General features: G+C 46.3%; 1 protein-coding gene across 1 annotated transcript; it reads left to right on the forward strand.

Moving 5' to 3' along the window:
* Positions 1 to 474: 474 nt before the first annotated feature.
* SMU1 (DNA replication regulator and spliceosomal factor) lies at positions 475 to 16,892 on the forward strand. The gene is made up of 12 exons (XM_019554939.1): positions 475 to 585; positions 730 to 940; positions 2,268 to 2,420; positions 3,155 to 3,265; positions 4,067 to 4,195; positions 7,422 to 7,541; positions 8,205 to 8,321; positions 11,597 to 11,724; positions 13,262 to 13,388; positions 14,678 to 14,845; positions 15,487 to 15,639; positions 16,391 to 16,892. Exons 1-12 carry the CDS (start codon positions 560 to 562, stop codon positions 16,487 to 16,489), a joined length of 1,542 nt encoding a protein of 513 aa, XP_019410484.1. The 5' UTR covers positions 475 to 559; the 3' UTR covers positions 16,490 to 16,892.
* The last annotated feature ends 9,161 nt before the right edge of the window (positions 16,893 to 26,053 follow it).

Raw genomic sequence — 26,053 nt, forward strand, 5'->3', positions numbered from 1 at the left:
TACATCAAGGATCAGGCCCTTTGTGGCTCCCCCGTCATCTGCCCTTGGCACACCAACGTCTTATAAGTTGAACTTGTGGGTGTTCTTGGCACTCTTGCTCAAAAACGTTGCTGACCCTGCTTTAACCCTGACAGATCATTTTAAGCCGCTGCTAGAGGCAGCCTCGACTGGGAGGACATAGCGGGAGCTGGCGAGGCTCTGAGCAGCGAGGACTAGATGCCCTCCTAGGGTCCTTTGCAACTCTCATTTTCTATAACCCCTGGGCACCAATGAACCACAACAGCCATGACTAGTTTCCCGGGCACACAGCACCCACCGCGCCTGCGCCTCAGCGCCCGGCACATTCCTCGCCTCCCCCCTCCGGCGCGACCTGTTGGCCTCATAGCCCCGCCCACCCCCGACGTGGTCACGTGACAAAGAGCAAGCCTGCGCCGCGGGCCCCTGGGGGTGGGGTGTGTAGTGCGTGGGGCGGAAGCGGCTGTGCGTGGGGCGGAAGCGGCCGTTTTGGTGCGTCTGTGCGGGTCTGCGGCGGGGGCCGCGGGGCTGCTGGTGCTACAAGATGTCCATCGAAATCGAGTCCTCGGAGTGAGTGCGCGCGCGGCGGCAGGGGCAGGGGCAGGGGGCGGCGGGCCCTTCTCGTCCCTGGGGTGGGGGAGCGGGAGCGGGGAAGGCGCCCGGCCCTGGCGGTGCTGAGCAGTGTGGGTCACCGAACACGCTTTCCCCGCGCAGCGTGATCCGGCTGATCATGCAGTACCTGAAGGAGAACAGCCTGCACCGGGCACTGGCCACGCTGCAGGAAGAAACCACCGTGTCGCTCAACACCGTGGACAGCATCGAGAGCTTCGTGGCAGACATCAACAGTGGGCACTGGGACACGGTGCTGCAGGCCATCCAGTCCCTCAAGCTGCCTGACAAAACCCTCATCGACCTCTATGAGCAGGTGAGCCCCCCTGGCCCAGTCCCCTCTGACAGCCCAGTGGGAGCAGCATGATCAGCTCCCCACACCTGCTAAGGGGCTTGAGCACCTGCCCCACAGTGCTGGTGGCAGAAGCAGTGTTTCCTACCAAGGACTCAGTTGCACTTCTCATTGTCTGAATCTCTCCCCTGACCTCATGATGGCTGCCTGCTCTTCTGATGTCACTGTTGAGATCGGAAGCCACAAGCCAAGTTCAGGCACTGGCCATGTTTAGCATGAATAAACAGTCCTGGAGAACTAGTGTGGAAAATCTTGCCCCCTGGAGGGAGTTACAGTTCCACTCAAAAGTAACAGCAGGTATCTCCAGAGCAGAGGCGTTGTGCTGCAGAGATTTTCTTGGTGCAGTTTTGTCAGTTGGGTTATGATGTTTCATAGTTCCCAACAGACCAACAACTCTGCAGCCTTCTTCCCCTCCTCCTCCACATATGTGTCTCAGACATAGCTATAACTAGTATTCTTCCTCCAACTCACCGCACTGACATGACAGTAGTCATCTTTCCCCCGAACATGCAACAGTTGATGTATTCCCAGTAGCTTTTTATTGTTCTCTCTGTGCTAGGGGTTGGCAACCCATGGGCTTGATCCAGCCTAAGGAGCCTTTTGACCCAGCCTGCAGACATGGGGCTTCAACAGCTGTATTGACCTGTGGTTTCAGTCAGAGGTGGGTGGGTGCATGTTGGGCAGTGACAGCACAGGGATAGCACCTACCAAGTCCTGTTTTCCCTGCAGCAGCATGGGAAGTGTCAGCAGCTGGTGCTTTTACTTGTATCAGAAAGGGGCTTTCCCTGCTGCGGCAGGGTTGAACATTGACTGTAAACACTCTGCATTTGCTACCATGGGAAAAACAGACCTAGGTAGGCACTTCCCTGGTGCCAGTGCTGGGAAAAGTGATGGCAACAACTGGTTCCTAATACCTGTCTTTTGCTTGCCCACCCAGGGTTGACCTGACTTGGGTCAATCTGGCCCACAGTCTGAAAATGTCAGTCTGGTCCACCATCTGACTCTGCCCTATATATTTCCCATTGTGATGCATCCCCAGGCAGACAAAGCAGATACCAGCAAAAAGATTATTTTGCATTTATAAACCAATGTGTTTCATCATTGGAGTTAGGCCATCTAAGTCTTCACAATGTTAGACTAGTAGATGAGCTAAATAATACATTCTTAGACTAATAAGTGAAGAATGGCTTGGTTTGGAGTAGAAAATGTTATTGTGTAGTTTAACTGCAGTCATTGGAATGGTGTTTCTTTATCTTCTGGATGCTGAAAGTGACTGTTTCCATCCTTTCAGGTTGTCCTTGAATTGATAGAACTTCGTGAGCTGGGTGCTGCCAGATCCCTGCTGAGGCAAACTGACCCTATGATCATGTTAAAACAAACTCAGCCAGAGAGATATATTCACCTTGAAAACCTTCTGGCCAGGTCCTACTTCGATCCCCGCGAGGTATACTTTTATTGATAAAAATACATTGTTATTGGGTTTTTTGTATACGTTAATTTGTAGCTAGCATTTTTATGTAACATGCCAACCAGTGAACTTTATATTCTTGTATTTAGAAAGTTTTTTTTTGTTGAGTTTTCCTGCATAAGTCATTCCTGAACCTAGACGTCTTTAACTGTAGTTTTAGAATTGTTCTTACTCTATTATGCTTCACTTTTGTTTCTTCAACTTTTTATAAAGCATTTAACAAATATATAGTTTATTTTTAATATTGTTTCACAGCTGAGAGGAAATGTGGTCTTATAGTGAAAGTCCTAAGCTGGCATACGTGTGACCTGGATTCAGTCAGTCCTTATTTCCGCCACAGGTTTTCTGTGCAACATTGGCCAAGTTATTTAACCTCCATGCCTGTAAAACTGCAGTGCTTTATAATTAAAGTTTTAGACTGTATGTTAAGTTTACATTTAATCCCTTTATTCAGATGTGGCTTCAGAATGATTTTTGTCTGGGTTTCTTTCTTTGATTTAGCCCTGGCCCCTCAAACTCTTGTGGTATGTTTTGGACAAAATGCTAATGTGTAATATGCTGTTAGTTAAAATATGTACGTCTTTGTATACACATCCATCCATCCATCTCTCTTTCTCTCAAGATAGATAGATGAATCTCTAGAGAGAGAGAGAGCACTATAGCTATATATCTTTAAGGAAAGATTTTTTCATGTGTAATTCCTTTCTTAGGCATATCCAGATGGAAGCAGCAAAGAGAAACGAAGAGCTGCTATTGCTCAAGCTTTGGCTGGAGAAGTCAGTGTTGTACCTCCGTCTCGCCTTATGGCATTGCTGGGGCAGGTAATGCTTGAAGAAGATATTTTTACTTGCTATGCTAATTTTTCTAGATCTTTGTTTTCTGAGGGTCTCAGTGGGATAAACCATTCCTGAGCTTTGTTGCAGTAGAATCTCACTAATATCATATTTGCATGTGAATTACCATCTCTTGTTGTCATCAAGGATTTCATCATAGTAAGGTGTAGGGTTGTGAAAGATAAACTGGTTTAACAGTAAGTATATTTGTCTTTTTGCATATTGGTAATGCATTACAGTTACAGTTTAGCGCCAGATGCAGTCCAGTGGGGAAGGGAAGTGGTGTGATGCCCAAGGAAAGTGGTGAGGAAGGCACTGCCTCCACCTCCCTATACATGTGCAAGCATACAATGGGAGTGGGGGCTAGTACACATTAAAGATGGTGTGATCAGTTGAAAAGAAGCCATGCCTGTCTGTCATGTCTCATGGCTCTGCCTGCCTTTCCCTGTGCAAGTGGATGCTGGGGATGAAGGGAGGGGGCTTCACGTGGGCTGTGGGGCTTGCTGTTGCCACCTTGTTCCCTCCCCCCATGCTTCTGTAGCCAGTCCTGGGAAGCTGTACAACACAGCACCATACTGCACAACTGACCTACGAATGATTGCTTGTAAAGGAATCAAACGGTTGAACACAGTGTGTCCTTTCAGTTCAAAGATGTAAGTACGGTGTTTACAGAAGGTTTCTAGGAAAATTTTTCTGTTTGAAAGAATTGTGAACAAAACCCCTTACAAGAATATTGCATTGCTTGAGCACATACATTTCTAACTATATTTCCTTTTCCCTTCTTATAAGGCACTGAAGTGGCAACAGCACCAGGGATTGCTTCCTCCAGGTATGACAATTGATTTATTCAGAGGTAAAGCAGCTGTGAAAGATGTAGAAGAGGAAAAGTTCCCCACACAGTTGAGCAGACATATTAAGGTAAAATGTTGTTTTTCCCAAGTGCTTGATATTACCTTAGATCAAAACTTCAGTTTTAACACACTATTTTCCAGGTCTTGCAACTGTTGAATATTGTTCCTCTGTAGAGTTTTCCATGCCTAATTTTAGCTACGAGGGCATTTTTGGAAGTTTGAAGAAAAAAACCTATAACAACGGGTTAGTACAGGGGTTCCCAACCTCTTTATTCTGCAAACCGGCAGTGACCAGCATACTGCAGGCAGGCAGCCAACCCTTTTTTTAGACTTGGTATAAAAAAGGGTTGGCTGCCAGTCTGCAGTGTGCTGGTCACTTCTGGACCGGCAGCCAGCCTTTCTGCAGACCAGCAGCCAACCCTTCGCAGCCCAGTACCGGGCCACGGCCCAGCAGTTGAGAACCCATGGGTCAGAAGGCTATATAGGAAAGTAGGGGTATGACTTAAATTTCAGGGTTTTTTATATTTTGGAACTCAAAACCAACTGAACTTTGAAAATCATGGTGTTTTGCTTGCATAGAGCCTGTTTTAACTTTTTCTGCCTTTGCATTAGTAACTTTTATGGATCATCAGAGCCTTAATATTAGGCTGCAGCCTAAGTCAGGATACAAGCATTGCTTCTACAGGGAGGATCACAGTTCTTTCAGTAGAAATCCTAAGGGCATTTTTACATGTACTCTGGGGTAGGGGACAAGGTGAGGGTGGGGGGCACGTTTTAATTGAAGCGACTCCCAGAAGCCACTCTCATTAAAATGCCTGAAGTGTCTTGTGTATTCAGCTTCCTGCGATTTACAAAGGTGGTGGGGGTGCTTTAACTAAAGTTCATTTGAGCTTAAGTTAAAGCATCCCCACTGCCATTTTGAAATGTGGGGACACTGAATACATGTGACATCAAGGCTAGAATGCTCCAGCAGACTCAATTAATTGAGTCTGCTGGAAGATTAATTCTCGATTAAATTGAGTCTGTTCCAGCGCATTCTAATTAAAATGCATCAGAGCAGGTGTCAGGCATGTGTATAGGTGCCCTTAGTATATAAATGTTCAGCCAGTTTCTCCCAAACAAATAAACGGTGGTTCCAGGAGAAAAAGTAACTCGAACCAGGGAGAAGTGGTTCCTGGGAGAATGAATTCAAGTCCACTTAGCCTTCTGATGGAGGTGACATTGCCATTCTCCAGCTTCTCAACCTGCACTGCTCCATTTCTGACTTTACTTCCCCCTAGACACTCTGTAACTCAGGCTAAACCCACTACCCCAACTGAGCAAATCTCTGTTCCATTTACCTCGGGGCAGGAAAGTTCAGTTCCTTTCACCAGCCCCAGCTATCCTTTAGAGCTACAGGGAGAGACAGGGTGCCAAGACAGCTCTATCCCCTGCATGCAACACAAACCCAGACATACCTGCAGCTGACAAAAGGGACACACTCTGGGTGTCTTCTCTAAACCTCACAGCAGGGAAGGAAGGAGGAGGAATTGTGAGTAGGAGCTCCCCAGGGGAGTGTGGTCCTTTGAGGCAACCAGCCAGCCAGTGCAACCCTGTGCATTCAGCTGCTCTCTGCATTCTTTGTCAGCCAAGGCAGCCCACAGAGCAGAGTTGGGCAGTTATTTGAGCTGAAAGGCCACTTAATGAGTTTTGGTGAGCTGTTGAGGGCTGGCACCAGCTCATTGCAGGAGGCAGGTGGGTGGAACAGCTACTTGGTGTGCTGCATCATGCCCCGTCTCCTATGGGCCCAACTGCTGGAGATCATGATGCCAGAACTGTACATCCACAGCATCAGTAGGAGGTTAAGTTGGGGATAGGTGTTTGGGGGAGGAGGAGTCTTCCCAGTGCCCAGCTCCGGCTGTGGCAGAACAGAGTGGCAGGGGGCACTCCCTCCTCAAGCTCCTGGTGGCAGCCAGCAAGCTAAATAGGATCAGTTGGTAGGCTGGGTATGGCCCATCAGCCATATTTTGCCAACCCCTGGCTGAGATGCATGCACGGGGCCCTTCTGTCTACGTGCCATAAGCAGCACAGGCTATATTTACAGCACCTGCCCAATCCCTCTAATGTTTGTACAGTGTTCTCCCAGTAGGTTTTTCCACCAGGGAGACAAAATTCCAAGGCTTCTCACACTTCATTTGAATACTTGTCTGTGACCTAAGTTAATAGGCTTATATTTCAGCACAAAAACCATTCCAATTCACTTTTGATAGCTGTGGAAGAAATCAAACTTCGCATTGTGGTTGAATCAGAACTGACAGAGCCAACTTTTCTTTATTTAAGGCTATACTGTGATCACAGGGAGAATTCCATACACCAAGGGGAATCACCCACTTGTCTGTTTCAAAGGATTTCTCAGACTGGCTAAGGTTACAAGCGTATTTATACTTAAGACAGAAAAAGAAATAAAAAATACACCTTGGAGAAACAAAACAATAGTAAATTACATAGAAATTTAGGAAGCTTATTTAAACAAACTATCTATGCACAGGGCAAGATATCAAGATAACCTAAGGATAACCCAAGGTGTGCAGGATTCCTTATCTCAGAATATTTAACTGAATTAAGCAGTATCAGCACTTCTGGTCTTTGTTTTTCTAGTCAAGTAAGCCAGTTACTTCTACATAGCCTTGTGGCTTCTGGGTCTCTAATTTTGGCACCTATTCATTCATTAGCACTCGATTCATGTATTTTAATTAGAGCAACAATATTTCTATCAAAGCTGTACATCATTTTCATTGAAACAGTATATTTTGTCGATTCTTTGTGAAAATTTCGTCTACTTAACAGTTATTCTTTAACCAAGGATAACTTCAGTGTGTTTTTAAAAAAACCTTTGTTATGTTTTCTATATATTAGGAAGACTTTCTCTTATTGCGTACTGACCCCTTTCTGCTGTATTAAAAACCAAAATCTTTTTCACTGAAGAGACAGCATTGCAAATCACCAAATGCTTGTGAGGTACATGCAGTGGATGTCATTTGGAAACCTTTGTACCATATGTGATGCGCTGTGGAAGTTAATGTGCAGAAAACAAATCTGACTACTTCTTGAAAGCTTAGGCTGATGGCATAGACTTGTACTGCTGCATGAATAATTCCCTAACTTCCCTATCCTGAGAAGACAGATTTTATTCTACTAGTATTAAGTATGTGAATGCTTAACTGAAAAATATCATATGCTATCACCAAAGAATTACTTTGAGTTGAAATGAAACTGACCTCATATTAGATCCTGTTTTATTCCATTTTAAACAGTTTGGCCAGAAGTCGCATGTGGAATGTGCTCGGTTTTCTCCAGATGGTCAGTATCTAGTCACTGGCTCAGTGGACGGATTCATTGAAGTGTGGAATTTCACTACTGGAAAAATTAGGAAGGTAAAGTAGTTCCTAATGACCATGGAGTAGATTGACCAATGCTGTGGGTTTGAACTTTTTCTACTTGAACCAAGATTCCCAACCAGGTTGACCATGGTATAATGGAAAGAAAAAGCTGGTCAAATGGTACAGGCATTGGTCTAAAACTGAAATACAATACCCTGTTCTGTGAGATTGTGATCCTGGGCAAGTCACTCTGCCTTTGGTTTCCTTTGTGCTTTACAGGGATGTGCAAGGATAAATCCAGTAATGATTAAGATGCTTGGGTGCTATGATAAAGTAGCCATATAAATACTTCAAGTTAGACCGTTGCAAGGCCACATGGTTTGCTATAGTCAGAAGCTGCCTCTGATACAATAGTTGGAGCTGGACTGGAAAGGAAAATAAATAGCTACCAGAGTAGTCAGTTCTGCCAGCTTGGTGTCACTGACGGGACTTATCACATCTTTTCAATCTATAGTGCTGCAGATCCAAACATGTCCTCAGACATTTTTGTTGAAAAGGTGGCAGCCAAATCATTATCAACATTTGTGAGCACCAAACTATACAGGCAGTTGCTCAGAGACTAGTCATATTTAACTGTTGCCTTTTAGTTTTTGTGGTGGTGGTGTTTTTCTATCTTGCACTGCCTTAACTGGCAGATTTCCTTGCTGTTTCTTCTAGGATCTGAAGTACCAGGCACAGGATAACTTTATGATGATGGATGATGCAGTGCTTTGCATGTGTTTCAGCAGAGACACAGAAATGTTGGCAACTGGAGCTCAGGATGGAAAGATCAAGGTATGAAATTTGTGTGAAATATAACACATGAGTAGGCAACCCCTGACCCATGTGCCAGAGCATATTTCGGGGCCGATGGCGGGAAAGCCACAAGAGACCCAATCCTTCTTGTGGCAGTGGAACCCCAGCCCCTTCCCCGCCATCCACCTCAAGGTGTGCATGCACCTGCTGCTAGCAGTGAGCTGGGATAGGGCTCTGTTGACCCCAGTGCAGCTGCTTGTAGCCTCCCCACTACCTTCTGCAGGCTCCATGGCAGGCCGCAGGGACCTGTCCAGAGCCCAGGCCAGCTGTGGCAGACAATGTAAAGCAATGATGTTGTTCCATTTCATTTTATTAGCTTTCTGTATATGGTTTGTACTCTTTCAGGACAGTTTCTACATGTTATTAAATGTTTCTTCATTCCTGTTGCGTTGTTAACGTACTCTTGTCCACAATATTTACATCTACCATCTTGCTTCCTTCAACGGCTTGAACTTCGCTGTAGTGATGCCCCACACTCGTGTTTTTTTTTCTGATTAGGTATTATGACTACTTGAAACCAAAAGCACTAAAAAACTAACAGATCTTATGCAAACACTTCCAACTTCCCCAGCTTAAGAAAAGAAAAGAGACACTGCCCTGTGTGTTTGCTAAACTGGAAGTGAAACAAAAAGTAATCTCAGTTTTAGTTTTGGTTTTGCTTTCACTTGCAGTTTGAAATGAAATAAGAATTTTAGCTTTGGTTTTGATTTGACCTGCACAGCCTATTAGGTGAATTCATAACTTGATTTTTGGTTTGGATTATTTTGTGAGTGTATTTAGTCTCCTGTTTACACATCAATAAAACATATATGTACTCTCACATACTTCGTAGGGATAATCACGTGGAAAACATTAATTAAAACTTTGAAACTGCCAAGCTTGCCTAATATTGTATTGTCATCCATTCATTGTTATGAATTAATTTTATGAAACAATGAATTGTTAGAAATGGAAAATTTCCCATGGGGAAAATAAAGCACTGGAAAATTTTCCAGAAAATGTTCCACTCCACATCTCTGTGTGGAGTGGAGGACGGCACTGGTCCCTCTGCCTCATGAACCCAGGTATACCTTCTCTTAGTTCTTCCTCTGGTTAGGTGTTTCCCTGACTGGTCACAGGTTTGTTCTGTACTAATGAGTAGCTTACTGCTCTTCTCCTGGCTGAATTGCAGCTGTTTCTCTCTTTCCTACCTGTTGCCCTGTCCTATGAGTCTATTGCTCTGCAGGTAACTACCAAGTAATAGTTTCAGCCGTTTAGCTACCTAGCTGCCTATTCCCCTGCAGCTAGCCCAGGTTCAGCTGCCTGCTCTGGCTTGTGGGCGTTATCTATTATAGTCTCCACCTTCATGTAACAGGAGCTTTTGACACTCCCTGTTACAAAATGACATACAGGTTAGAGCTAGTGAACCCTCTAGTTAAGTGTTTCCTAATATTTTTAGACTCAGACTCCTTATTAGATTCAGTATGCCTCTTGGAAAATGTCAGCTCTTAACTTTCATGTTTTTAACTATGGAAAAATAATAGAGTAATTTTTCTGTTGCAAAAAACTCAGACCACAGCAAGACAGAATTGTTTTAATATTATGGATTTCTATTTGGGTGTATCTCATGAATCATTTTTGCACACCTAACAGTGTTAACTTTGCGTGGTACCCTGTGGTATCCTTGGAAGGCATGCTAGGGTGCTGCAGCACTTGTTGAGAATTACTGCTCTAGTTTAATAGCAGCTTCATTGCTGAGAGGTACTGTTCCTTAGCTGTGAATGGGAGTGGGGAGTATGCCCTAATGGGAGTACAGTAGACATCTTTTTTTATTTTTTGTTCCAGAAAAAGTTCAGGCATCCATAAAACCATTCCTAGATAAACTGCATGCTTAGAATTCCAAGCAAGAAAAGGGTCCTGGGCTAGAGGGCAGTCTGAACACTTTCTATTTGCATAAAAGTGAGAGAATCAATGCAAAATTGGCTTTTTAGGGGAAAGTCAGGAGAAAGTGGTGTCCAAGTTACTAATAGCTTGCATAAAAAATGTCCTGATTTCTGTTGTCAGTGAACCTCTGTAATTCTGTTTTAATACAACTAAACTGGCAAAGCTAAGGTATCTGAAACGTCTGACTTGAAAACAGAAAACAAAAAACATGTGAGTTAAGGCTTTATTTTGTGTTATTTATTCTCTATTGCTTTAAGCTGCCCTGAGCCTTTGTTGGGAAGGTTGACATAAAAATTGCGTAAATAAAATTAACGTGCTTAGCTAAATTGTCCTGTGAAGTGCTTGGATCCTGTGCAAAGGATATGGACCCCTTAAATCAGTGGCACTGTGAAATGTGGGCCGCTGGTACCTTTGTCCTAGGTGCTAAATCCATGTCACCACTCCATGAAGTTCTTTGCCTATTTTAAATGCTTTGCAAGAAAAAAGGTAGTCTTGTACCTGAGAGAAGTTCGGTCCCCATCCTGTACCAGTGCATAGGATTGTTCTGTCCTGAGTGCAGGACTTTACACTTATTCTTCTTAAACGTCATGATATTTCTTCTGGTCCAATTCACCAATTTGTTGAGGTCTCTCAGAATCCTAGCCAGTATCATGTGGAGCTGGTGTCAGAGCCTGGCACAGCTGTTTGGAGCCTCTCGGCTGCAGCCGGCCCCAGCTCTGGGGAGCTGCTGCCAGCTGGGATCCTGGGCTGCTCCCAGCAGGTAGCTGGGACACTGCAAGCCCTGCTGGGAGTGGCCCAGGCTCCAGCAGCTACCCAGAGCCAGGGTAGCTACTGGCAGCCACAGAGGCTGTGGGGCATGAGGGCTGAGGGGCAGGGGCTTTGGGTGGGGGGCAAGGGGCCCAAGCAGGACATCCTGCCACGTACCCCTTGCCCTCATTTTGTTTTTCTGCTATGCCAGCACCCTGGTACCTTCTGAGGTAGGCATTGTGGTGTTTTTCAGCACTCCAGCCAAAAAACGTTGCCTACCCCGGTTTAGATTATGGAATGGATAGGATGGTTTGGATAGGGGTGATCCTGCCTCGGGTACAGTGTTGGACTAGATGACCTCTGGAGATCCCTTCTAGCCCTACTTGTCTGTGATTCTATATGTACAGCACGTAAAGCAGGGGTAAGGGCTAAAATTACACATTTCTTATTAAAAGACAAACCTCCCTAATGCACAAAACCTGCGTGGGATCTACCCCTGCCACGTATTTTATATAATTAGCTATTCTGCATCTTTTCTTAGTTCTGGATGCTCTCTAAATTACACTTGCTCTGATCTTCCTCAGGTATGGAAGATTCAGAGTGGGCAGTGTCTGAGGAGATTCGAGCGAGCACACAGTAAAGGTGTCACCTGCCTGAGTTTCTCAAAAGACAGTAGTCAGATTCTAAGTGCTTCTTTTGATCAGACTATCAGGTAAGTTTATACATTGAGTGTAGTCTGAGCTGTTTTGCATAGGAAGCTGTAAGCTTTAGGTCCTTCCTTTGGAGCCCTTCCCAGTAGCCTCTTGTGGGTTCTTTTTAGTTTGACATGAAAACCGGTTCTTGGTGTCTGATGTTAACAATAATGAAATAACTTGACTCTAGCTTTTGAACACTTCCATTCTTTCTGCTTCTTTAACCTATTTGGATTCCAGTGTTTGGAGCAAGTGTCCTCTGTCCTGTGTCCTCTGTTTAAATTGGTTTAGAAGCATTTACTTTTCCTTGTTTCAGCCTGTTGTTTCAGCAATAGGCTATCCCCTCCCAGTTCAGTAGCTTTCACTGTCTTACAATAAAATCTTATAATAACTGTTTAAGAAACAAGCTAAGGGCCACAACTAGGTCTGTATGGCCCCAAGGGTTAGTAAGAGAGAGAACCATTTTGAGCACCAGTTGAGACTGAACATAATCGCAACCATTCAGCAGCCTTTAGTGGGTCACATGTAACCATGTATATCATCATTCATTTGGCTGTTGTTATAGAGAAGAAGCAAGAAAACTCTTAGAAGAAAGTACTTAGGAGCTAGCCAGGCAGCTAAATTTCCTGGCCCTGGGGACTGTGAAGCACCGATTCTGCTTTCTAGGAATAAATGGAGTGGGGACCTTTTCCCCTGCTTTGCAGCCTCATTACGATATCAGGAATCAGGCTTCCTAAACCTGTCGCAAACAGCTCAGTGTCCCAATATCTGCTGTGACCCACTCAAGCAATTAAACTGTTTCCCAGTGGGGCTGGCTTGTGAATGAAGGACTGGACCTACTAAACAGCAGAACTTGCTTTCCTAATAAAAGTGACCACAGAATCCATCATATTCAAAGACGAAAGCCAGATGCCCTCCTACTTCACCTTCCTTGAAAGCTCTTGTATATATCACTGTTCCCTGAATAATTCCTAGGCGGTTTATTTCTCCTGCAGTCTGGGAATGAAAAACTTAGGTACTTTAAAGTTGTTCAGGTGCTGAAGTCACTGTTGGCAACCTACATGGTAATCTAGGTATGTATGACATGTTGGCAAAAATAATGTTCCATCCTGCTGATTGATTGACAGACTGAGTCTCAACTGCACTGGAGCCATGAAACTGTCATTCCTTGTGCTTCATATTAGTCAGAACTGAATCATGGCGTGTTGAACTGTTATCTTAGGCAGTCAATAAAGTTTAAGTTTCTGTAGCCGACAGCCTTGTTCTTATGGTCATTAAATTCAGTTGAAAACCAAATGAAAAGGAAGCTGCCATGTGTCCTGTAACCCATTAATCATTTGTAAAATTCTTAAGCTTTAAAAATATTTCTTCCATTTATGTTTGTCATTTTAATTTATTCACTGCTTTATCTTAAAATGTTATGCTATCACTGCATCTGAAGAAGCTCTAATCAGTTTGTTTATTTTACTAATTTCTCTGTACATTGGATATAAATTAAATTCTCTTCAAGTTGTCTGTAGTTAATGGCTGTATTAATGTGGTGTTATTCCATAACAGGATTCATGGGTTAAAATCTGGAAAAACCTTGAAGGAATTCCGTGGTCATTCTTCATTTGTTAATGAAGCTACTTTTACACAAGATGGTCACTATATTATCAGTGCGTCCTCTGATGGTACAGTGAAGGTAAAATGACTGTTAGCTCTGAAGAGTACTGCATGTATTCTTTTGCATGTTGTAGCAATAACTAAGTGAAGTTATCTCAAAAGTAAAATATCCCTAATAATACCTATAGCCCAGGTCTTAGCTATAGCCACTTCCTTTTCATTATATGCAACAGCTAGAGCCACTTCCTTTTCATTATATGTTGATGGGGGACAGGTGGTAGCATTGTTTCTTTGTTTTCAGAGTACTACATTAAGTACATGTTGATTCTTCCCAGAAATATGTGCTCCTCTACTTTGCCAAAGCATCACATGACCTTACCTGTGTCTTTTGATAAGAAACTTGACAGTGGTGTCATTTTTTTAAGCTAAAGAGGAAGATGGAGAGTATCTAAGCTCAAAAAATAGGACTTTTATGACACATTAGGTACCCTTGCCTGTTTCTCGGGCAGTGACAGAGTTCATGCTGGCATGGAGTGGGCAGAATGCTTAACTGAAATTAACTAGAAATTTCTATCTTGAGTTTCCCTTTTCCCTAATCTTAGTAAACTAGGAAATCCCTCCAGTTTTGTTTAAAAGGGATTAAGTAATCTACATAATCTACATGATACAGTAGGATATAGTATAGTGTCTGCAGTGCTGTGCTTGCTACAGAATCTCTGGTGAAAATTCTCTAGACAGTGGTATATGGGAGATTGGATGAGATTTATTGCAGTCGTCTTTTAAACTTTATGGCCATATCCAAACAAGTGCAGCTATGTGGTATGTGGCATTACAGATATGTCTGCAGTGCCACATACTGCATGTTCAGTTGTTCTCCATGCTGCAAGGGAGCAGCATGGTGGGTTTTTTTGACCTCTGGACATCCGGGGGTCAAAAAACCCCACAGAAAAAAAATTAAAAAGCAGAGCAGCACACACAGGGGCAGTGTGTACCGCTCAAAACCAGAACTGGGCTGGCTGGAGCTGCACACTAGCTGCTTGCCAGGCTCCACACAGCAGCATTGCCACTGCTGCAGCTCCAGGAGGCCCCCAGTACCCCAGGTAAGACTGCCCCCAGCCCTGTGCTGGCCGAAGCCTCCCCTACCCCACCCAGGGTAACTTGCCACTACTGCTAGTTGTCCCCAGGAAACCAAACATCCACATGTGCAGATGTGGCCTGTGAGTCTATCTAATTACTCTTCTTTGTGTTCCTTCTTCTCTTCCTGTTTAAGTTCCAATAGCACACACCCAAAAAACATGATTCCTTTTGGATTACGATACAGTTATGTGCCTGATCTTTAAATCATTTTCTTTATCTTGTTCATAACAGATCTGGAACATGAAGACAACAGAGTGCTCAAACACCTTCAAATCTCTTGGCAGTACTGCAGGAACAGACATCACTGTGAACAGCGTGATTCTGCTGCCTAAAAATCCAGAACATTTTGTTGTTTGTAACAGGTCAAACACGGTTGTCATCATGAATATGCAAGGACAGGTATGTGATTCTACTGACATTTCTTTCAAGTGGCTTAGTGAACGGTAGCTTTATAAAGATTCTGCTCTTTCCAGTCTGTAGGTAATTGGCTGTTGGGTTATACCAGTGGTTATCAGCCTTTTTAGACTTAAGTCACCCTTCACTAAATGGCAGTTCTTAGTTCTCACTCTTTTTCTCATTTGTTTTACTAAAGAAAAACACTAGAGCACTTTTCTTTTGCAGAGAACTCGAACCACAGATATGGATTTCTATTTGAAATCTCTGGGTTTATCTTATAGATCATATTTATAAACCTAACAATGCTAATATTGTTAGGAGCGCACTGTATCACCCTTGAAAGGATCCCAAGGTGCAGTTGCACCCTGGTTGAGAATTACTGGGCTAGACTTTGAAATGCCTCTTCTCTCCCTTCACTGGAAGCTGCCAGATGGCCAAACCTTCTGAAAATCAAACCAGTTATTCAGGGACTGTAGTCAGATGTTAGGAAGACACAGATTCCAATTTCAGACCTCATTTTGTTAAAACCATGGTCTTACATCCAAAAAGGAGTTAACTGTGTTTGAATTGTTAATCCCCTAAACATAGTACTGTTACAACAATTTAATTTAATAAAGTTTTTTTTTGGGGGGGGGTCATCTTAGATTGTAAGAAGCTTCAGCTCTGGTAAGAGAGAAGGTGGTGACTTTGTCTGCTGTGCCCTTTCCCCACGTGGAGAATGGATCTACTGTGTTGGTGAGGATTTTGTGCTCTACTGTTTCAGCACAGTGACTGGCAAACTGGAGAGAACTCTAACAGTGAGTATTTCACACAACCTGTGTTAACATGGTCTCTCTTACATATTCTAAAGCATAGGTAAAAGAATAATGCTTTACTGCTCACTATCTTCCATTGTAAGCTGCCAAAACTGTGGCAAGGGTGATGTTTCTGAGTGCCCAGAACTTTAATACAAGGGGTGACCAAGCCAGGAAATGCAGATTAAGTTTTCTTTGGCATTAGAGGCCATTTATAGAGGTTACATTTTTCTAGGTTTAATCTGGACTACGGCTGTTACTATGTGCATGTGGATGTCTGTAGTCTGAATTAAAATTGGCTCCAGTCCAAATGAACTAATCCTCCTTGAATGAAGATTAAAGTTAATGCAGACTAGGGCAGTCTGAACTAGGCAAGTTAAACTGTATTAATTAACTTGCTTTTGCTCATGTCCACAATCAGGTGTAGCAAGTGAACTCAGTTTTGTGACTCTGAAGTGCAGAAATGCACAAAAACCTCCCTGATAGTCAGTGATCATCTATAGCCTTTCATTTGAATTGAAATTTGATTGGAACTGTGTGATGTAAATCAGTTAACATTGTTTAGAAAAATGGTGAGAATGTCTACAAATGGCCAAAGAGACCAGTAACCTCTCTATCGCTGTATGCTGCATTACTGAGTGTCTCTGAAACTGTACCCTATAATTCTGTAGCGTTTGTTGAAGAAGGGAAGGGTATTTGGCTTGTAGTAATACACAGAATATTTGCATTAATGTTGTTTCTGGTTGTCCTCTAGGTTCATGAAAAGGATGTAATTGGCATTGCTCACCATCCCCATCAGAACTTGATTGCTACCTATAGTGAAGATGGCCTCTTGAAACTGTGGAAACCCTAACTTTTTGTTTTAATTAGCTTCAGAGTACACATCTTAGTGATAAAGGTGGTAGTAGTCATGCTTTTATAACATCCAAATGTATAATTTTGTGTAACTTTTTTAGTTCAAGTGCCCAGAAGAAACTGTTTTAATACTTGGTATAAACTAGTTGTACATTGTAGGTTAGTAAAATTCTTTCGTTAATATTGTACCTGACTAAAGCAGTTGAGTTTCTGTGGAAGTGATTATTCTGTCTCATGAAGTCCACATTTTCTTTGTGCTGTTTTATAAAAGTAAATGAAAGAGAACTATATGTTTTTATAAATAGTTGTTCACTTCTTAAAAATACAACAGACTGTTTATTTCATTTAATGACGGAAAAACTGTCCTCCTGTGAAAATAAAGACATAGTGTATATGGAAAATAGCTGATGCCAAGCTGCCTTATATTCTGAGGGTAGGAGCATTTTAGTACAGTAGGGCAATGGTTTCCAACCTTTTAAAGTAGGAGATCACCTGTAGCATTTAAAAGCAACCCAAGATCTACCTCCTTCCTGCCCAGTAGGCAAGTCAGTGGGGAGGGAGGGGAGGCAGGTAGAGGCAAAGGGAGATCAAATTATTTGGGGGCAAGCCTCCCCAGCAGGTAAGACTGTGGGGGAAGGATTGTGAGGGCGGGGGAGATTTGAGGCCCCATCCCTAACCCGACTTCCTCCCTCACCTCTGGGGCTTCCATCTGCTGTGCCCCCCCCCAACACAGACACACACACACAGACACACACACACACACCAGGGAGGGAGTAGGGCTGGAGCAGGGGCAGGCCCTGCACAGCCAGCCATGAGCATTTCATCCAGAGGCTGTGAGGAGGGCGCAGGGGGTGTGTGCCCCTGGATCTGGACACCAGCTGGGCTGGCTGCCGCTGTGGGCTGGGGCCAAAGTATGCCAAGCAGGGCTATGCTGGGGGCTGCAGGCACCCAAAAATTTGCCATAGCCCACTCTCCTAGCACCGCTGTCACCGCCCAGCCCAAGTGCAATGCAGCATAGCAGACTGCAGCCGTGAAGAGTGCAGCACTGCCTTCCAGCCCTGGCCTCCCACACTCCCCCATAGATCCCAGGGGGAAAGGGGCAGCAGTGGGAAGGGGAAGGCAGTGCTGCGCTCTTCACAGCAGCGGTCTGGGTTATGCTCGGGCTGGGTGGTGCTGGGAGTGTGGGCTATGGGGGGACTAGGGCGAATTTTCGGGTGCCTGTAGCACCACTCCCAGCGCTGCCTGGCACACCCCAGCGGCGGCCAACCTAGCCAGTGTGCAGATCCAGGGGCATGCAGCCACCGTGCCCTCCTGGGCTGCGTGGCCCCCAGACAAGTCACTTGCAGTTCCATCCTGCACCCTGGCTGTACAGGGCCTTGTTCCTGCTTCAGCCCCACTTCCTCCCTCCCTCACAGCTGCTGCAGCTGCCTACACTGCCCAGCGCTTAGGAGGGGGCACATGCCCTCTCCCATCTGTATGCAACAGTAGCAGCTGCAGTTGCTGGCTGGGCTTTGCACCCCAAACCCTGCTGCAGCTGGCCTGGGAATGGCCTGTTGCCACATGTATCCTGCCACTTGGCTGAGCCTCGTCCCCTGCCTGCCCACAGTGGTGGGATACGCATGGTATCAGGCTGCTCCCAGGCAGGCTGCAACAGGGCATGGGGTGCAAAGGCCAGCCCACAACTGCAGCTGCCTCCCCTGCACACAAATGGGGGGGCATGTGACCTTTGGGGCCTCCACCAGGATGTGGCAGGAGCCAGCCTCCCTCCCCACCTCTGAATGAGCCAGCTGGGGTTGATCCTCCTGCCACCTGGCTGGAGCCCCACTCAGCTTACCCCTACTCCTGCCTCTACAGCACCATCCCTCACTGCTGGGACCTTGATCTGGCCTCCGCCTCTTTCTTCCCCCATGGACTGACCTGCTGGGCTAGGGGTGGGGCCTCACACCGCAGCCTCTAATCAACTCCAAGAGGCTCTGAGATATACTAGAAGATCGAGATGCACCAGTTGGTGACCAATGCAGTAGAGTTTGTTCCTGCTTTTGTTTTTGTTTTTTACATTCTACCAGGTATCCACCTAGCAAAGTGTTGTTCTTTCATAAGCAAAACTGTTCCTTTTTCACCTACTTAAGAAAGATTACTTGGCAATAAGGTGGGTGGGTGTTGGCAGGTGAGGGTGCCTTTGCTTGACACACAAGCATTGTCTGCCCCCTCTCTCATTGCTTCATACTGTTTTCCTGACTATCTGCAAGAACAGGCTGAAGATAGTCTCAAAGGCTGAGTATGTGGTTCAGGCTTTTTCATAAATTTAAATTATTTTGACTGAGTCCCCACTTCCTGGCAGGATTTGAACTCCACTTGAATCCCAGTGTTGACCCCAGACTTAATTAAGACTCATTAAGTGCCCAATCACCAGCTGCTATCTAATCCAGGTCAATGAGGGGTGGTTTTTGACCCCCGGCAGGTTAACAGGGGCATATCTGATCACTGCCTAGTTAACCCAGCAATAGGTGGGCTATGATTAATTAGAACACACACAGGATGTAAACTGAAACAAATAGAAACAGTTTATTTAAAAATCACAGTATAATCCAGACTCAGGAAAAAGGGAGGGGAATTTTATGAATGGAGAAGAGGTTTATTGTACTCCAGCTGCCAATCACGGACTCTGGTCTCTGTCCTCTCAGCCCTTGAGCCGCTGCTGGCTGGTTCGTAGGTGTAAGGTCGGAAGGGACCTGAGCAGATCTTCCAGTCCGACCCCCTGCCCTGGGCAGGAATGAATACTGGGCTCATATGACCCCTGGTATGTTTAAGCTCATATGACCCCAGCTAGGTAATTATCAAGCCTCCTTTTAAAGACCCCCAAGGTAGGAGCCAGCACTACTTGCCTTGGAAGCTGGTTACAGATCCTGGCTGCCCTGACTGAAATAGTGCCTCCTGATGTCTAGCCTGATCCTACTCAATCAACTTGTGGCCATATTCCTTGTTACTCCGGGAGGTGCTCGAGGGAACAGGGACTCACCCATTCCCCACTGGTCCCCCATGGTAAGTTTATGGATGGCCACTAGACCCCCTCTCAGCCTTCTCTTGTGGAGGCTGAACAGGTTCAGGTCCCATAGCCTTTCCTCATAGGACCTGCCCTGCTCCCCTCTGATCATGAGAGTGACCTTCCTCTGGACCCTCTCGATGCTGGCCACATCCCTCCTGAAGTGCAGCACCCAGAACTGTATGCAGTACTCCAACTGTGGCCTGACCAGTGTCACATAGAGGGGGAGGATCACCTCCTTGGACCTGCTCATGATGCATCTGGATACATGACAAGGTGCGGTTAGCCTTCCTGACTGTGTCCTCACATTGGCGGCCCATGTTCATTTGAGAATCAATAATGACTCCAAGATCTCTTTCTGTCACTGTGCTTTTGAGAAGGGAGTTCCCCAGCCTATAGGTCTGCTGCTGGTTCTTACTGCCCAAGTGTAGTACCCTGCACTTGTCAGTATTGAATCCCATCCTATTCACATTCACCCACCCCTGTAACCTGTCCAGGTCCAGTTGTATCCTGTCCCTCCCTTCTAGTATGCCAACCTCACCCCAAATCTTGGTGTCATCAGCAAATTTGAACAGGGTGCTTTTTACCCCCTTGTCCAAGTTGCTAATAAAGAAATTAAACAGTGTGGGCCTGAGGACCGAGCCCTGGGGGATCCCACTGCCCACATCCCTCCAGCTCAAATATGACCCATCCACCACCACTGTCTGGATGAGGCCTCCTAGCCAATTTGAACCCATTTGACTGTAGGCATCAATGCCACAGTTGCCTAGCTTTTTAATGAGAATGGGGTGGGAGACAGTGTCAAAGGCCTTCCTAAAGTCTAGAAAGACTACGTCCACTGTGACACCTGCATCCAATGATTTTGTGACCTGATCATAGAAGGCAATCAGGTTGGTCTGACAGGACCTGCCCCTAATGAACCCATGCTGGTTGCCCCTGAGTATCATCCCCCCTGCTGGTCCTTCTCAGATGTGCTCCTGGATAATTTTCTCAAAGAGCTTCCCCAGGACCGAAGTAAGACTAACAGGCCTATAGTTGCCTGGGTCCTCCCTCCCTTTTTTGAAAGTGGGGACCACGTTGGCCTTCTTCCAGTCTTCTGGGACCTGGCCAAAACACCAGGAGTACTCGTAAAGCTGTGCCAGGGGCCCTGCGATTACCCCTGCCAATTCCCTCAGCACCCTGGGGTGGAGAGCGTCTGGACCTGCTGATTTGAACACGTCCAGCCCCTCCAGAAGTTCCCTAACTCGATCCTTCCTGGCCCTAGGCCTGGCAGAGTCTCTCCTGTGTCCGTCCTGAATCCTGGTAGGGGAGATGTCCTGGTCCCTGTTCCAAAAAATGGAGACAAAGAAGTTGTTAAAAAGGTCTGCTTTTTCATCTGGTGCAACCACCAGATTGCCAAATGTATCCTGCAGGGGCCCCATGTTGTCTGGTGCCTTCTTTTTACTCCCAAAGTCCTATTTTAAAAAGGACTTTTTGTTGTCCTTGATCCTTCTTGCTAGCCCTAGTTCCATCTCCACTTTAGCCTTCCTAACAGCCTCCCTACAGACTCGAGTGATGAAGGTATAATCCTCTTATCACACCTCCTTTCCACTGGATGTACACCTCTTTTTTTGGCTTTCAGGCATTCCTGAATGTCTTTGGTGAGCCAAGGGGGATTTTGAGCACTCTTGCCCCCTTTGACTTGCTTTGGAACTGTCACCCCTTGGGCTTAGAGGATCGTCTCCTTAAGGAATGACCACTCGTCTTGGACACCTAGATCCCCTACTCTCCAGGACCGCAATACCTCTCCTATCAATCTCCTCAACTCATTGAAGTCAGCCCTCCTGAAGTCAAGGACTACTGCCTTGCTCCAGGCCCTTGACACCCTGTGCTGCATGGTGAATTCCCATAGGCGATGATCACTATCGCCCAGGTGGTGGAGGACCTGAAGTCCCCTCACCAGGTTGTTGCCTGTGGCCAGGACCAGGTCAAGCAGGGCATTCCCCCTGGTGGGACTGTGCACCTCCTGGGTTCGATGGAGGTCTTGTATCTCAGCAATAAACATACGTGAGAAGTCAGACCTGGCTGACTGCTCCTCCCAGCAAATGTCTGGGTATTTAGATCACCCATGATGACCCCAGCCCTTGACTTCACTGCCTCCACAAGCTGACCCGAGAATTCCCGGTCCAGCTCTTCCCCCTGGTTGGGTGGTCTGTAGTAGACCCCCACCATTAAGTCCCTTTCCCTGTGACCCCTTGTCTTCTGACCCAGAGCACATCAGTCTGCCCCTCCTCTGACCCCATCCTGTTAGTTGAGGATGTGTATTGCTCTTTTACTAAAGCACTACACCCCCACTTTTCCTCCTGTTCTGTCCCACCTGTATAGTCTGTAGCCCCTAATGTTTACCGCCTAATCGTGGGTCGAATCCCACCAGGTTTCAGTGAGCCCTACTATGTCTGAGTTTGTACTAGCTATCCAGAGGGCAAGTTCCTCCTGCTTATTCCCCATACTTTGAGCAAAAATAGGTGTCAATCTTGTCCTCGGCAGCCCTGATCCCCTGCAGCCTGCTCACCTCAGCCTAGAGCTCCCCAACCTGCTCCTCCAGGGCCCAAAGTCAGGCACAGGAGGGACAGGTGAGGGAGCCACCAGACCCCTCTCCCACCACTGGCCTCTGGGTCCCCACCAAGCCGCCCCCACAGCGGGGCAGGGGCCGCCAACCCCACCATGGGCTCCATCTGGGTCGAGGCCTCAGAGGAGCCCAGGGTAGGTGGTGCCATTGGGGCAGGACCCCTAGCAGCTGCACTCCGTGTCCTTACCACGTCCATGGAGCTGTGAGTCTTCCTATCTCTCTTGCTGGAGGCTCCTTCTAGGTTACTGCTGCACACCCACCTTGCAAAAACACCAGTGCGCCCTTTCAGAGTGCACCTGTTTGCACGCTCTGTTCGCACATGCAGCTCGGGAGCGCGGCTCCCTGCCGGCTCAGATAAGAGGGGTCCAGAGGGCTCCCCCTCCAGATCCTCTACAGCTGTGCCGGCTCTCTTCTCTTCTTGCACGTACCTGGATGAGCTGCTGTCACCACCACCTCTGCTGCCGGTGAGTTGGGATGGGGGACACATGTGGCTTAGTGACTTACCTTCCACTATTGTTATGGGAAGGGGTGACCCACAGCCAAAACAAAGGAAAGAGAAATAGAGAAGGTGGGACAGGATGATACTTACTGAGGGAGGGAGAGGGCTGCTATCGTCTGTGCAAGGCACACCCGGCAGGGACAAAACGCCCGGGAGCCAACCCTTTCTATCTCAGTGACAACTGCAATAGATGGAGAAACCAAAGGGCTGGAGCCCTGCAGGACACCAGGGTCCGAAGCAGTATGCCTCTACAGCACACCAATAACTCCTCTTAATCGTCTCTCTCACAAGCCCTCACACTCCCTCAAACACTTTCTCACCCAGTCACCTCCCACCCTCCCAGCCACAGACAGTCCAGTTAGGCCCATGCACACACCAGACAGCCCCAAGATGTCAATCACAGAGGCTTATATAGGTGCTCTGCACCCTGTACACTACTCCACTGTGCATGGCTCTCTGGTGTGCACGCAGCACTTTGCCTCTATATCTTTTCAGATGACTGATATCATTTGGTACCAGTGGGGTCGGGTCGAGTTCACAGCTTGACCTTCTTAACACTGAACTCCCTGACTGCAGGCCTGAACTTCCTCCTCAACACAACTGCCAACAGTGTAGCTTGTTTGAGCTTTAAGAGCCACTGAAGCTGGAGATCCTGGCTGGGGATAAAGCTTGCATCTAACTCAGTTTCCTGCCCTGATGCAGATCTGGTCAAGTGTTTTTTACTGTCTGAGGAATCGTGGGATCAGCAGTCTGTTCCCTGTTTTCCATCCAAATAAATTAGTTCCGGTTCAGATCATCTCACACTGAAAATCTTGGTGGCTGAATGCTGTTATTAAGTCAAGTACTACTAACCAGCCAGCAACGGGACTCCTTAGCATTGTTAAATCAGTAGTGATTCTTGCCTTTGAGTTGATACCAAACTAAGAAGTTGGAAAAGAAATACTTGATTATAAAGAAATGTCTCACTAAGAATATTGCTTGTTCATCAAAATTTGTGATTCACATTAGTTCACATTAGTTTAAATGGTTCTAGTCTCTGACTGAATTCTAATACTAATGGTTCTGATGTCTTATTTCACTAGGCATAGTTATTTAGATGGGAAATTACTCACTTTGCTATCTAAACAATGCATTGGCATTTAAGTAATTTCTAGGATAAATAGTATTTTTAAGTAGGTAATTGGGAGGTAAAGAGGAAGATCCATTGCAGAGTGGCAGAGATGCAAAAAGTGTTTAAAAAACTAACAATTGTAAAATAAAACCATGTTGTGTGCAGTGATCACATAATAGACCACATCATTTCTTTACATAGTCACCCTGCTTAGTACACAAGTATTCCAGCAAGTCACTACTGGTTACTTTAGCTATGGACTTCTAGCCAGGGCAGAGATAATGAAATCCTCATTCAGAGGAAAAAGAAACCAAGAAAACAACTGATTACCAAGGGACACTAACTATATCTAATGGTGAATAGTCTGAAAAAGAACGAGGCAGAACTTCTATTCCTTGCCTTGTAACAGCAGAAGGGGTGTTCAGCTTGCTTGGCAGAAAGTGAATTAAAAACAATTGTTACATATTCTAAAATTGATTCTTGTGGAGCTTGCTATGAAGATAGCACTGACTCACAAAGGCCTGCATTTTAAATTAGACACCTGCAGCTGTAGCTAGAAGTCAAATTAGATTTTGTTTAAAAAATATCTAAGGAAATAGATGTGAATTCAAATGGTAATCAGTGGGAGGTTCCAGTAAGTATCTTTGGAAATCCTATTTGGTGTTTGTATCTTTAGAGGCTTGTATATCTCTACAAAGCATAGTATTTCAAGGGCATTTGGACTTTTATCTAGAAAGGAATATTCTAAGTTACATTCATCAAAGCCTCATCTGTATAGTGCATAATACAGGGTATTATAGCACCATAGAAAACTAGGGCTAGAAGGGACCTTTAGAGGTCATCTAGTGTAGCCCCATGCCTGAAGCAGGATCATCCCTATCCAAAGTATCCCATGCAAATCTTTGTCTAACCTATTACTAAAAGTATGCAATCCTAGTCAATCCTGTCATACAATCACAATCCTAACCTGCCACAGGTAAAAGTAGAGAGGAAACAGCAGCCAGTGTTCTGATGCTGCAGGGTTTGTCAAAATATGCTGACAGATCCAAAGAAGAAGGTCCATGACTGAGGAAGGCAAAAGCCCTTGTAGTCTATACTAATCTGACCATGGGATAAAAAATCTTTCCTGACTCCAGATGTGGTGAGCTGTCTGTCCATAACCCTGAGCAACACCCTCTACAGCAGGGGCAGGCAAAAATACAGCTCACAGGCTGAATCCAGCCAGCCAGCAGCAGGCCTTTGGCCCACAGCAGGTCCCTCAGTCCTGCCTGGCCCAGCCACCATCTGGCTGTGGCATGTCCTGCCGCCCCCTGTGCACACAGCAGGACTGAGGCAGCTTCACAGCTGGACTGCCTTTCTAGGCAGCCCAGATGGTGGTGGCTCCTTTTGGCTGCCATTGCTGCTGGCCCCAGCCCCGCAGTATTAGTGGGGACCTGCGCACACAGCCCCAATCTTGCATGCCCCTTGCCAGCTCATGGCTTGCCCACCCAGGCTCAGCAGCAGCACTGCCAGACAGACAGCTGCTCAGCATAGGGTAAAAGCAGCCCCTCTCCCTCGCCACTGCTGGTGCTTCCTGGTGTAGCGTCCCAAAGCCCACATGGGGCTGCCGTGTCTATGCTGCGTCACTGCCACCTCTGGGAAGCTCGGAGGGTAAGTCGTGGCAGTGCAGAGCAAATGCATGGCAGCCTGGTGCAGGAAGGCTACACCAGGAAGTGCCGGCAGTGGCGATGGGAAGAGGCCACTTTCCCACCTCCACCCCCTGCACTGAGCAACATGTTTTGTCTCATGTTGCCGTTGCTGAGCCCAAGTGGGCAAACCCAGAGCAGGCACAGGTGTGCAGTGTCGGGGCTGTGTGCGTGGGTCCCCACTGGAACTGCAGGGCTGAGGCTAGTGGCAGTGGCAGCCAGAAAAAGCTGCTGCTACCTGGGCTTTCTAGAAAGGCAGTCCAGCTGCAGAGCCATAGCCTCGCTGCATGCCCAGTGGGTAGCAGGACACACCACGGCCAGACAGTGCCTGGGCCAGGCGGAACCAAGGAACCTATCGCAGGCTAGATTGGGCCTGCCAGCCATATTTTACCCTTGGCTCAGAGGGGGCATATGTGGAGGGGCTCCCATGCACACCCCATACCTGCAAACCCAACCACACCCTTCCCCACACAATCACATACCCCACAAACACTGCACCCACACCCTCCCCCCCTACCTGTGTGCCTCTGAGGGGTGCCCTGCACACTGCTACTCATACACCCTGCCCCACACATGTACCCACACACCCCTCCACACACCACAGCCTCCCACAAAC

The sequence above is a fragment of the Crocodylus porosus genome, unplaced genomic scaffold (genome assembly GCF_001723895.1).
Source record: "Crocodylus porosus isolate Cpor-Errol unplaced genomic scaffold, CroPor_comp1, whole genome shotgun sequence".
NCBI lineage: Eukaryota > Metazoa > Chordata > Crocodylia > Crocodylidae > Crocodylus > Crocodylus porosus.